The following is a 12,792-nucleotide window of genomic DNA, read 5'->3' on the forward strand; positions in this document are numbered from 1 at the left end:
TTCAAAGCATTTTTTTGTATTTGTCTCTTTAAATTTTCAGAGTTGTGCAAAATTATGAGTTTTAAGCATCCTCAGGTCCTTGTGTATCTTTATTGGGCCTTTCAAAATCCTTACAGGGCCTTGCCAGGTGGTGGGGTGGGCTGACCACTAAGCACTACTGCCCTTAAGGGCAGGTTACCCTGTCACACTATCTTACTCTTGTTTTTAAATGTCATTCCTGCTTTGAAAGTATTCATTTGGGAAGATGGAAACTGAAGGATCTGGGTTTGTGAGCAAACAGCAGTATTTGCATAGATCTGCCTTTGCATGGTGATAAGCCAGCAGCAGCTAGGACAGGTGAATGGATGCTCTACTATGAGGCAAGCTGCTGGAGACAAAACCGTCCTATTCCAGACTGTTTGAATTCACTAGTTTTTTTTTTTTTTTTTTTTCTCTCTCTCTCCTCTGCATTGCTGTGTACTCTGTTTCCCCCTTGGTGCAGGCCGGAACAGGGAGGTGATAGAGTACAACCTTCCGCGTCAGTGCATCCGTGATTACTTCCCCACACGCAAGTGCTTCGTGTTTATCAGGCCGGCCAGTGAAAGGGACATGAAGCAACTGGAGACGCTCTCTGACAGCGCCTTACAGCCCGAGTTCCTGGAGCAAAGCGACAGATTCTGCCAGTACGTTCTCCGGGAGTCGAAGGTGAAGATGCTGAAAGGAGGGCACCACATCAATGGGCGAAGTACGTCATGGGCATGAGAATAACAAATCAATGTAATTGTCTGTGCAGCCATGCTGTCCCCACTGCACAAGAATAAGAATAGGAAGAACATGTCATCAGTCTCCACTGATTCACTTGGGGATAGAATGTAACTTCTAGTGTCCTAACAAAACACGGGGAATTTTATATCATGTACCCTGGCCTTGTCTGCACCCCATTCCTGCTGCCCTCTCCCTCCTACCCCTGCAATGTGTCTCAGTAGTAGCAGTCATATTTTATTCATTTACTTATTGTTTATTTGTATTGCCGTGGTGCCCAGGAGCCCTAGTCACCGACCAAGACCCCACTGTGATAGGCACTGTGCAAACACAGAACAAAAAGATAGTCCCTGCGTGTAGAAGGTTCGTGCCGGGGCTCGACCCTCCTGGGCAGGAGTGGAGCCACACCGACTCACTACCAGTGAGGCAGTGGTAGAGTTCAGGCCTCAGGCAGGGGCTGAGCAAACAAACAGTTAGTTCAGGGCTCAGGCCCTTTGGTGCAGGGGCTGAGCAAACAAACCATTCAGGGAGCTCAGGTCCATTGGTGCAGGGGCTGGGCAACAATATAACAGTTGGGATAAGCCCAGGCTCCTACACCTGAACGTTGGGTGAGGGGGAAGCCTGCCACCCACGAGCTGGGGTGGCGGCGGGGACGCAGGCCCACCCACTCCACTGCGTCCCAGCCCGGGGCCCTAGCAGCGGCTCGTGTTGCTGCTGGTCACTGGGGTGTCCTGACCGAAACACACTGACATCGGCTCACAGCCGTCCACAGCCTGACCGGGGTCGGCTACACCTGGGCTGCTTCCAGGTTCCCCCTCAGGGCCTACCTCATCCGTGGCACTGGGCCCAGTCCAGTCCTCCAGCATGGGCTCCTCTTGGCCGGGGCTTGGTGACAGGTCCAGCAGCTCCTCAGGGAAAACCGGCCAATTGCACTCGGGCGGCTCCTCCGGGTAACAGCAGGGGCGGAGGGGTACTGGTGCCGTCTCGCCTTTGGGGTTGGTGTGGGGGAGTTCCAACGGCTCCTCCCAAAGACGGGAGCGGACGGGCTCCGGTGGTTCCTCCTCATAATGGGCTCGGGAGAGCTCCGGCCAGCTAGGGCAACGGCCTCGGGCCTCGGAGATCTCCCGGCCGGGAGCTCCCAGCCGCACGTCTACTCCCTGCGGTGGCTGGGCTCTCCCTGAGCACTGACGGCCAGCTTTTATACTTCCTGTCCCGTCCCTTGACTTCCGAGGGGCAGGAACAGGCATCGGTGACTCCACCCACGTGGGTGTCTGTAAGGGCTCTCCCTCTGCTGGGCAGGAGGGGAGCAACACCGACTCACTACACTGCCCAAAGCTTCCAGTCTCAGGGATCGTCTACAGGGTGCAGCTGCACCGATGTGTAATGCGTCTGGTGAAGATTCTCTATGTCGATGGAAGAGAGCACTTCTGTCAGCATAACAACTCCACCTTTGCGCTTAGGTCGGTGTAACTTGCATCACACAGGGGAGTGGATTATTCACACCCCATGAGCAATGTAAGTTATACAGAAATAAGCTCTAGTATAGACCAAACCTAACTATAAGACAAGAGAAACAGGTGACAGACAGAGAGACAGATGGGGGAGCCCAAAGAAATGAGATCATAGCAAATTTCAGTCCCTTCCTCACCATTCACCAGCTGCCCCTTCCCTCTCTTCCTCCCTCACTCCCTGGGAACTGCCCTGTCTCTCTCCCCAGCTTTTCCTGGTCTGATCCCCACCCCCTTCTCAGCTGGCCACCTAGCCATTCCTCACCTTCCGTGTAAACCAGTCCCTTTACTGGCCCCTTGCCAGCTGCCCCTCCCTCTAATAACTCATAAGACTCAGATTATGGGACCACCAGGGACCAATGTATTGTAACCATCTGGTCGGAGCTCCTGCACAGCACAGGCTGGAGAATTTCACCTCATCATTCCTGCCTCCAGCCTGACTACCTGGGCAGAACTTACAGATGGTGAATCCCAGACTTGTCAGAAAACAGAAAGCTTGGTCAGTGAAGCCTATTAGTGAGCAGCGCTCAGTCCTGTGTTACTGGTGGACTTACTTTCCTTAGTTTTTCTGAACAGATAGAAACCCTTATCTGCCCCCAAAGTGTTACGGATTTTGAGACATCAGCATATAAAATAATCCAGTCCCTGAATTTCTATAGGGCACTTTCCCCTTCCCCATAAGCCATACTGCATCAGCCAGGGACTTAAAAATTCTCCAATGTGTCCTGGTCTCTTCCCTATGCCCTCGCAGTCATCCCTTCTCCTCCCCAGCGCTCCAATGGGTTTTGTTCCCTTCCCAACCCTCATCTCACCTACCCCAAGCCTCTCACCCCTTCGGATGTGCCCTGGTACCTCCAGCACACCTCCCAGTTACCTTATCCTTTATGTCACATCCAATGGGCCTTCTCCATGTCCCTCTGAGCTCTGCCTCCCTAACCATCTTAGCACTCAGGCACTGGGGGATCTTAGGGCTGCACTCTTTGACAACCCCATCCCAGCTACCCCTTCCTTCCTGCCTGTCCTGCTCTTTGGCCATCTCTGCTGGGAAGCCTGGCCAAACCACTGCTTTTTCTGGTGTCAGGTGCCAGGCTCAGGGCAGAGCAGGGGGATTAATCTGACACTGGGGAGTGAGCTGTATGTGCTCAGAAATAGCCTTGCCACAACGAGGGTCCAAAGTCACCTTCTCTTCTCCTACCCTCTCTTCTCTCACAAGGCCCAATGCACCATCACCCTGAGCCTTGTGCACTCATCTACACCAGTGCAAGTGAGTGTGAAATGGCAGCAGTTTTCCACTCCCATTTTGCATTGGTGTAAATAGCTGTACAAGGGACCAGACAATGGTGCACAAAGGCCATAATGTCCAAATAGGAATTCCTCTGACTCTTCACAAGACAGGACTGTTGAGGGAAGGCAAGGATGTGCTGTTTTTAGGATCCCTGTTTCTTAGATTTCCCAATAATTACATACTTGTTTGTAATTAGCTTGAAAATTCTTCTGGGCTGCCCTATGGCTGTTCAGGTTGTCCCCTGAGGCCAGAGTACTTTGCTGAAACAAAATGAAATTACATATCTCTGGCTTTCCAGTGAACAATTTTACTATGTCATCACCATCTCCTTAAGAGCTTAGTGTAGACTAGGCTTGTTCAAATTAGCCTTCTGTTGATATTTCCTGGGTTAATTAAGAGATAGGTAAATTTCTTAGGACTAGTCACCATAGGTAAGAAATTAAGGATGATGCTGGAAATACAGCATGGAAATTTATGCATGTCCCTACAGGTATATGTAGATGGGACATTAGTTAGCTAGAAAGATACATGCTGTGTCTCCCTAAATGAACCCCATCACCAGAGTGTCTGAGGACTTATCTCCATGGGGAAATTTACTGGAAGAACTATACACAGGTACATTTATAACACTAGTTATAGCAATACAACTCCCCATGTGGGCACTCCTATAACAGTATAGTTCTGCTGGTAAATTTCCCCATGTAGACCAACATTGAGAGTAAGTAGAAATAGAATGGACAATGACAATCTGTCTTTTTCTTCACAGCATGTAGGAAAAACAGCTTTATTAATTTATAAAAGTTTTTAAAATTTGCAAGTGAAAACAATTTAACAGGAAACCCAAGTCAAAAGAGATGAGTTTCATATTTAGTTCCTAATGTCATGACTGAGGCCTGTGCTCAAATTTCTCACTTGAAGAAGGTTTCCTGGTTCAAGGATATAGATTCATAGATTCTAAGGCCAGAAGTGACCATTGTGATCATCTAGTCTGATCTACCCTACAGCACAGGACAGAAAAGTTCCCCAAAAAGGAGATCTTTTAGAAAAAATCCACCCTTGGTTTAAAAATTGTCAGTGATGGAGAATCCACCACCACCTTTGGTAATTTTTTTTCAGTGGTTAATTACTCACTGTTAAAAATGTATGCCATATTTCCAATCTGAATTTGTCAAGCTTCAACTTCCAGCCGTTGGGTCATGTTAGACATTTCTCTGCTAGATTGAAGAGCCCATTATTAAACAAGACAGTAATCAATAACCCCTTAACCCTTTCTTTGTTAAGCTAAACAGATTGAACTCCTTGAGTCTGTCACTAGAAGGCAGCTTTTCCAGTCCTTTCATCATTCTTGTGGCTCTTTTCTGAACTTGTTTATCAACATTGTTCTTGAAGTGGGGTGGACCAGAACTGGACACAGGATTCCAGCAATAGTCACATCAGTGCAAAATACAGATGCAAAACAACCTCTCTACTCATACTCGAGATTCCCCTGTTTATGTATCCCAGGATCGCATTCGTTTTTTGGAAACAGTGTCACACTGGGAGCTCATGTTCAGCTGATAATTCATGCCCCTCCCCGAGTCATTGCTTGGTGTGGCAGGATTGTTCAAAGCAGACAAACTCTTCTGGTGATATGAAGCTTCCAAGCCTAGATCTGCAGCTGATGTAAATCAGTGTAGCTGTACTGGAGTCAGTGGGCCAGATCCCCAGGTGATGTAAACCAGTGTAGCTCCAGCTGGTGTAAATTAACATAGCTCCACTGGATTCAATAGGCCAGATCTGCAACCAGTGACTCAGCATAGCTACATTATAGCAGAGTGCCCACTCTACAACAGTTAGAGTACTCCACCTTTAAACAGAAACCTTCATTGAACCCTACGTGCTCTAAAATCCACCTGGATTGTCTTGAAATTTGCTCTGGGAGTGGGAGGTACTGTTAGTGGTCCAAATTTCAGGTCATTTGAGCAAGAATTTCCCCAAGATAAGGCCCCCATAAAAACAGCATTTTCCAAAATCATCTCATCCTTCTAACTCTCTTGGCCCACATCTGGGGCTCAGACTATGACTTTGATCCTCCCCAAACCAATCTCATCACTGAACATTTATCTCAGCTGGTGCAGGGCACTCACTGCCTCTTTGGGTGGGTTATATCAAGGATAAAGGGAGTAACTTGAGATGGCGCGTGCCAAGCTGATTCGCCTAAAAGAGTGAATGGGCATGTGCAGCAATAGAAGCAAACAGCGCTGTTGAAGCAAGAGGGTTTGCAAGCAGACAGTTGTTGCAATACATAACTGATGCAGGATAACATGCTGAGAACCTGAGGCACTGTAAGCTTGAGCCCTACCACTGGCAGGTCATAGAGACTGTTTATTGGCCATGTCCCCTGTTCTCTATCTGCAGCCTGGATGAGTTGTCCATCCCTGAGACCAAAATTTCTGGTTTAAGAGTGATATTTGGAAGTGCCCTAAAATCCACATGCAGACTGTGATGGCACTTGAGAACTATAGTGAAGAAGAAAAGCATTAATTAAGTTGAGGAAAGAAGGCCCAGATCCTCAAAGGTATTTAGGCTCCTAACTTACTCTGGGGGGGGGGCGGGGGTCTGACCCCATCTTTCTGCCCCCTGTGTAAGCTTAAATTTGGAGGGCCCTGCTCCTCAGGTGGGATTCTGCCCCACACCCCTCCCCACCCACTGTGTTATCCAGAATACTAAATGCCTGAGGGTAAGGTGATGGAAACTCCCAGTGTGGGTGTATAGAGCCCTTTCCCAGACAGCAGGCAGAAACACAGGGCAAGGACTCTGCATCTCCACTTTGCTACCCCTCCCTGCCCCCAGATGGTCCTCCCAGCCCCACCACCTTCCCAAGTCCCCTGGCCCCTCCAAGGTCACCAGGGAGTGGAACAGCAAAGAGGAGGGTACAGCTGGTGTGTGTGCAGGGAATTGGAGCAGGAGTGTGTGCACAGGTGAACACAACATTGGGCAGAGTGGAGGGAATATTGGAGGAGTGGAGCAGGGTCAGAGCAGTGATAGGGGGTTGTCAGAACAATCGGCATCATGGAGGGAATTTATAAGAGTGCAACAGTGAGTTTAGCCAGGCTTTGGATAAACTGACAATGAGAGACAGTCCCTGCCCTAGCTGAGATCAGGGTCCTGTTGTGCCTGGCGCTTCACAGATACACAGTCCCTGCACTACAGAGCTCACATTTTTATGTCAAGTTACAATAAGGAGATGGGCAAACAGAACGGGTGTCATGCAGAAGGTGGAAAATGGGGAGGTAATAGTAAAATCAGCTAGTGTTGTACAGTAACTAACAATCATATACATGACAAAGAGTCCTGTGGCACCTTATAGACTAACAGACGTATTGCATCATAAGCTTTCGTGGGTGAATGCCCACTTCGTCAGATGCATCTGTCCTGGAAAGTATGGTCCTACCGCAAGTGTACATAACAGATGGGTTCACTCGTGGTTAAAATTAATCATGTGCTTAAGTGTTTTGTTGCATCTGGGTCAGAGTGCTCAGCACCTCACAGGACAGAGCCCTCAATGACTTGGAAGGAGACAAATTAGAGACAGTCCAGAGGACAGCAACAAAAATGATAAAAAGTTTAGAAAATCTGGCCTATTAGGAAAAGTTAATAAAACTGGGCATGTTTAGTCTTCAGAAAAGATTATTATCAGGTCCCTCCTCCGTCTTCATCAAATATGTTAAGGCCCGTTATAAAGAGGATGGTGATCAGTAGTTCTCCATGTGCACTGAAGACAGGACAAGAAGTAATTGGCTTAATCTGCAGCAAGGCCGATTTAGGTTAGATATTAGGAAAACTTTGCTGACTATGAAAATAGTTAAGCTCTGGAAAAGGCTTTCAAGGGAGGTTGTGAAATCCCCATCACTGGAGGTGATGGATGACTTGATGATTCCCTGTTCTGTTCATTCCCTCTGGGCATTGGCCACTGTCAGAAGACAGGATACTGGGTTAGATGGACCTTTGGTCTGACCCACTATGGCTGTTCTTATGAGGTTTTTAAGAACAGGTTGGACAAACACCTGTCAGGGATGGTCTAGGTTTACTTGCCCTTGCCTTACCACAGGGGGCTGGACTTGATGACCTCTTAGGGTTCCTTCCAGTCCCACATGATTTTGTGAATTCCCACAACCCATTTTACCACTGCCACCTCCTCTCTTTCAGCAACATCCACACATGCAGGTTCTCACCAGGCCTTGAGTCTCTATATTCTCTCTAAAATCTACCCCACCCTCTGTCTCCGCTGATAAAACGTGTCCCTCACAGTTCACCTGGTACTGTGTACCTTCTCCCCCACCTCTGCAGGCCGCCCAAAATGCTGCTTCTAAGATCTGCTTCCTCTCCTGCCTCCCTGACCATGTCACTGCCCTTCCCCTCTCTTCTCTGGTTTACTGTCTCTTTCTGCATCATATTCAGGCTCCTTGGCTGCAGCTTTAATGCTTTTTGCAGCACCTCCCCTACATTTATCTCTCTACCTTCATCTCCTCCTGAACTCCTTCCTTGGGCCCAACACTGTCCGGTTCTCTCTATTTCAGCCACTCTCAGCTTCAGGCCTTTTACATGGTGCCTCCTATGCCTGGAATTGCTTCATATATTCTTTATGCCAAGTGCCCTCCCTCTCCTCCATCAAACCCATTTCATTCACGCTCCCTTCCCTCACTGCTCAGCTATGCCCCCATCTTCTTCCACCCTCAGACCTCATCATCTCATTGTTTATAGTGTATCTCTTTGGTTAGGCTGTGATCTCCTGAGGACAGGGACCAGTCTCAGCTCTGGGTCTGTGAAGGGCCCTGCACACCCCTTGGGGTTATACATTGTAGATAAACAATAGCAGTAAATGGCATCAGCTTCTATCAGTGATGTGTCTGTGTGAGCTACTCAGCTAACAAAAATAGAAGAACCCCAAGGGCAGCCCAGAGCAGGGGACTGGCCATCACTGGAGTCTGTGTGAATTTTCCTAATGCCCCCCTCCCTTGCTCTGCTCTTCCCCAGTGTTTGGCATGTTAGCCCAGAGCTACGTGGACACCATCATCAGTGGGAAGGTGCCCTGCCTGGAGAATGCAGTGACCACCCTGGCCACCAAGGAGAATGAAGCTGCCATCAGGGAGGGTCTGGCTTACTACGTGGCCCAGATGGAGGAACGGGTCAAGTTCCCGGCGGAGGTGGCCGTGCTGTCTGAGACACATGGGAATTGTGAGAAGGCAGCCCTGCAGCTGTTCATGCAGCGATCCTTCAAGGATGAGGATCAGAAGCACCAGGATCAGCTGGCAGTAAGTGCTTGGGCGCTGCATGTTCCCCTGCCTTGTACCTCCCACTGGCTTGACATGTGGGGCTCTGTGACCTCTGCCCAGCCGTGTCCCAGGGGAGACACCAGGAGTTTGGACGCTGACTCTGGGAGCAGGCCAGACATTGGCACTCAACTCCGAGAGCAGATGTTTGGGTGGCACTTGAACTGTCTGATACTAAAGCCACAAACCCAGTCCCTGGTGCTGCGGCTCAGCTCAGCCTGTTGCTCACACTGATCCGGCCGTATTTGCCCCTCCATGGGAAAGTAAAGAATGTGGCCACAAACTAACTGCTGAGAAAGCTCAGAAACCCCTGCTGGAGTGTGACATCCAGCTGATCCAGCCCTTTCTCCACTTAGGGCTTTTTTTAAAAAAGACTATTTATGTAGGAAGTTTTAACAAATTTAGAAATCATTGCCATGTAAACAAGAGAATCATTGTGGATCACTACAAAGTTGAGCCTATCGGTTTGCTTAGAGCAGGGGTTCTCAAACTGGGGGTTGGGACCCCTCAGGGGGTCGCAAGGTTATTACATGGGGGGTCGCGAGCTGTCAGCCTCCACCCCAAACTCTGCTTTGCATCCAGCATTTATAATGGTGTTAAATATATAAAAAGTGTTTTTAATTTATAGGGGGGGTCGCACTCAGAGGCTTGCTATTTTAAAGGGGTCACCAGTACAAAAGTTTGAGAACCACTGGCTTAGAGAAACATGATCTGATGACTGTATCACTGGATCTCTCTATTTAGTATGGTGTTACCATATTACAGAAGGAGCCTCTTTAAACCATGCAGGATGGGCTGCTTCTGAGGATTTTATTAAACTGAGTGAAAGTCCTGACTTTACGCATATTTATCAAACCAGTGATCTCTAACAAACGTTAATATTCAAGAATATTGGGCAGTGTGGTGGCTGTTAGCCCGTGACTGCCCTTTGCCTGAGTAACGAATACATCGTAACCAAATCTCTAAGTATCTATTTGCCCACTGTCTGTTTTGCTGGGTAAGTAATCTGTGCATTAATTTTTCCATAACAACTCCTCCTCCCGTATTGTTTTGGAACCATTCCGCTGATTTTGGATTATTTTCTTTCTCCAGTCTCAGTAGCCTACTCAGCAGCTACTGGCAGATGAGAGAACGACTCTTCATTTCTTTGAGTGTGACCATGTCTGTGAGGAAGCTGCATGAGGATTAGCAAAGGATCATTTGGCAAAATATTTAATCATTTGAAATATTTGGTTATGAATCACATTCCGATATTCTCTAATGACAGGCCACGGCCACCATATATGCATGAAATCACCTCTTTCACCACAGCTTCTCCAACATGTATCCCCATTCACTCTCTCTATATTAATTAATGTTAGTTCCTTCCCTGCCCCTCCATCACCTCGGGTCTCTCTGCCTGTCCAGTACAGCCTGGTTCTTCCATCCCAGCGCTCCCCCTTATGGAGAGTTGAGAAGAGAATGCTCGAACAGTGCAGGGAGTCAAATAGAGTCAGCACAGACACTTTTAGTGGGGGGACAGACCTGGGTGGCACGGATGTGGGAGTTCAGGGAGGACAGAGATAAAATGCCCCAACATTTCCCACTGCCCAGTTCATCATTCATAGATTCCAAGGTCAGAAAGGACCATTAGATCATCTAGTCTGACCTCCCGCATAACACAGGCCAGAGAATTTCAGGTTATCCCTTTACTGAGTCCAGCAGTGTTTGATAAAAGTAGCTTCCAGAAAGGGATCCAGGCTTGATTTCAAGACCTCAGGAGATGGAGAATCCATCCAGGACTTCCTGGGGAGTTTGTTCCAGTGGTTAATCACCCTCGTTGTTAACACACTGTGCCTTAGGGCATGTTTACACATACAGTGCTGTAGGGGCTCTGCTGCACCGATACAGAACATCTGGTGGAGATCCTCTGTTTCGAGCTCTCCTGTCAGCATAATAAAACCACCTTCACAAGCAGCAGCCGCTGTGTTGGTGGGAGAAGCTCTCCCACTGACATAGCACTGTCCACACCAGCGCTTATGTCGGTGTAACTGACGTCATTCGGGGGGTGGTTTATTCCCACCCCTGAGCGACATAAGTTATACTGACATAAGCTGTAATGTAGACATAGCCTTAGTTATAACTTGAATTTGTGGTTTAGCTCCAAGCCACTGGTTCTTGTTCTGCCTTTCTCTTCAAAAGAGCCCTTTGGTATTCAGTATTTTCTCCCTGTGAAGGTGCTTATACACGTCTATCAAGTCACCGTTCATTCTTTTTTTAAAAAATAAGCTAAACAAATCAAACTCCTTAAGTCCCTCAAAACAATGTAGTTTTCCAGCTCTCCAATCATTTTTGTGGCTCTCATTTAAACTCTCTTCAGTTTAACAATCTCCTGGACATCAGTATTCCAGTATCAGTCTCACCAACACCGTATGCAGAGGTAAAATCACCTCCTTACTCCTGTTCACTACTCCTGTTTATACGTCCATTGATGTAGCTCTTTTGCCACAAAATCGCCAGGGGAGCCCATGTTCAGAGTCACTGCTTTCCAGGACACAGTGCCACATTCTGTACAAATAGCTCTGAGGCCTTCCTGTGCACCTCATTCTTCCTTGCACTGCTCCAAGACCCCAGCACATTCCTTACCCCCTGCTCCGACTCCAACCTTTACTCTTGACACTGCTCAGAGTCTGCCAGCATTCCTGCCCTCACACCTATTTCTCTGAATAACCCCACAGCCCCTGCTGCTCGGAGACCCCTCCAAATTTGGGCCTAATGAGTGGAAAAAATCTGTTAATTTTTGTGTCCTTAGCTAGTTATTCTTCAAATTCTTTCTTGGCCTACCGAATTATACTCTTACACTTCACTTGTCAGAGCTTATACTCCTTTCTATTTTCTAGCACTAGGATTTGACTTCCAATTTTGTGCCTCTAGCCACATCTTTTACTCTGAGGATTAGCCGTGGTGGCATTTTTTTGGTCCTCTTATTAGTTTTTTTTAAATTGATTTCATTAGCTGCAATATTTTATTATGTATTTATTTCTTTGCTTTGCTGTAGCACCTAGGAGCCCCAAGCATAGACCAGGACCCCTCTGTGCTAGGTGCTGTACATTATTATGGGTATTTATTGGGTATATTACAGTAGTACCTGGGCACCCCAGTCATTGACTCAGAGCCTTCTAGTCTAAGTACTGTATAAACACAGAACAAAGGGACAATCCCTGTCCCTAGGAGCTTGTATTATCACCCCTCTCCAGGGAAGTTTCTGTCAGGGAAATATTCTTCTCCTATAGACACTTCTGGGTCAGACAATGCGATTTTTCACTCTAAGTCTGGTCCATCACCTTCAGTCCCTGGGGTTGATGTTCAAGGATCCCTGCAGCTTTTTCCCTAGTAAGTAACCCTGCCCCCTAAGCTAGAGGTGGCCGATCTCCTGTCCTCCTCCCTTAATAGCAACAGACAGGACTGCACCTTCTGGCAGCCTCCATCTGAGGCCTGCCATGCACAGAGGGACTGGGAGAGGGTAACTGTGGCACTAGCTTTTCAGAAGCAAATTCTTAGGCCTTTTTGACACAGACAACTTCCCCTCACGGCCAATCTTATATAAGAAACTTTCTCTCTTTGTCTGTTTTCCTGATTTCCATGTCCCCACAGGAATCCTCAGCCATGGCTCACTCTACTTACATCCCAGATGTATGGGGAGCAAAGCAACACCAGTCAGCAGCCCCTAAGGAAACCCACAGGGACAGGGGCTAGTCCAGTTGTCTAAATACCAGGTCTTATTGTTCTGTAAAAGATCTTGCTGTCCCCACAAGAATTCCAAACATAAATGTATCCAAGTTATAGGACAAGGATAGTAGTTCATATGAGAAATCCCAAACTGAAAACCAGCATCTCCACAAAGAATCTCAGCCTACGTGCACCAATTGTGACTCTGGCTGAGTCTTACCAAGGGACAAAGGGTCAG

At 47.8% G+C, this 12,792-nt stretch overlaps 1 protein-coding gene across 2 annotated transcripts in view; it reads left to right on the forward strand.

Annotated features, from left to right (window-relative positions):
* Window positions 1-456: 456 nt before the first annotated feature.
* LOC101931101 (trichohyalin-like) overlaps window positions 457-12,792 on the forward strand; it is a 76,734-nt gene continuing 64,398 nt past the window's right edge. For both annotated transcript variants that reach the window (XM_065574567.1, XM_065574568.1), the window contains exons 1-2: window positions 457-724; window positions 8,551-8,828. In XM_065574567.1, coding sequence (XP_065430639.1) covers window positions 589-724; window positions 8,551-8,828 — 414 coding nt within the window. In that variant the 5' untranslated portion in view covers window positions 457-588. The remainder of the gene's footprint in view (window positions 725-8,550; window positions 8,829-12,792) is intronic.

This window comes from Chrysemys picta, chromosome 20 (genome assembly GCF_011386835.1).
Source record: "Chrysemys picta bellii isolate R12L10 chromosome 20, ASM1138683v2, whole genome shotgun sequence".
Taxonomy (NCBI): domain Eukaryota; kingdom Metazoa; phylum Chordata; order Testudines; family Emydidae; genus Chrysemys; species Chrysemys picta.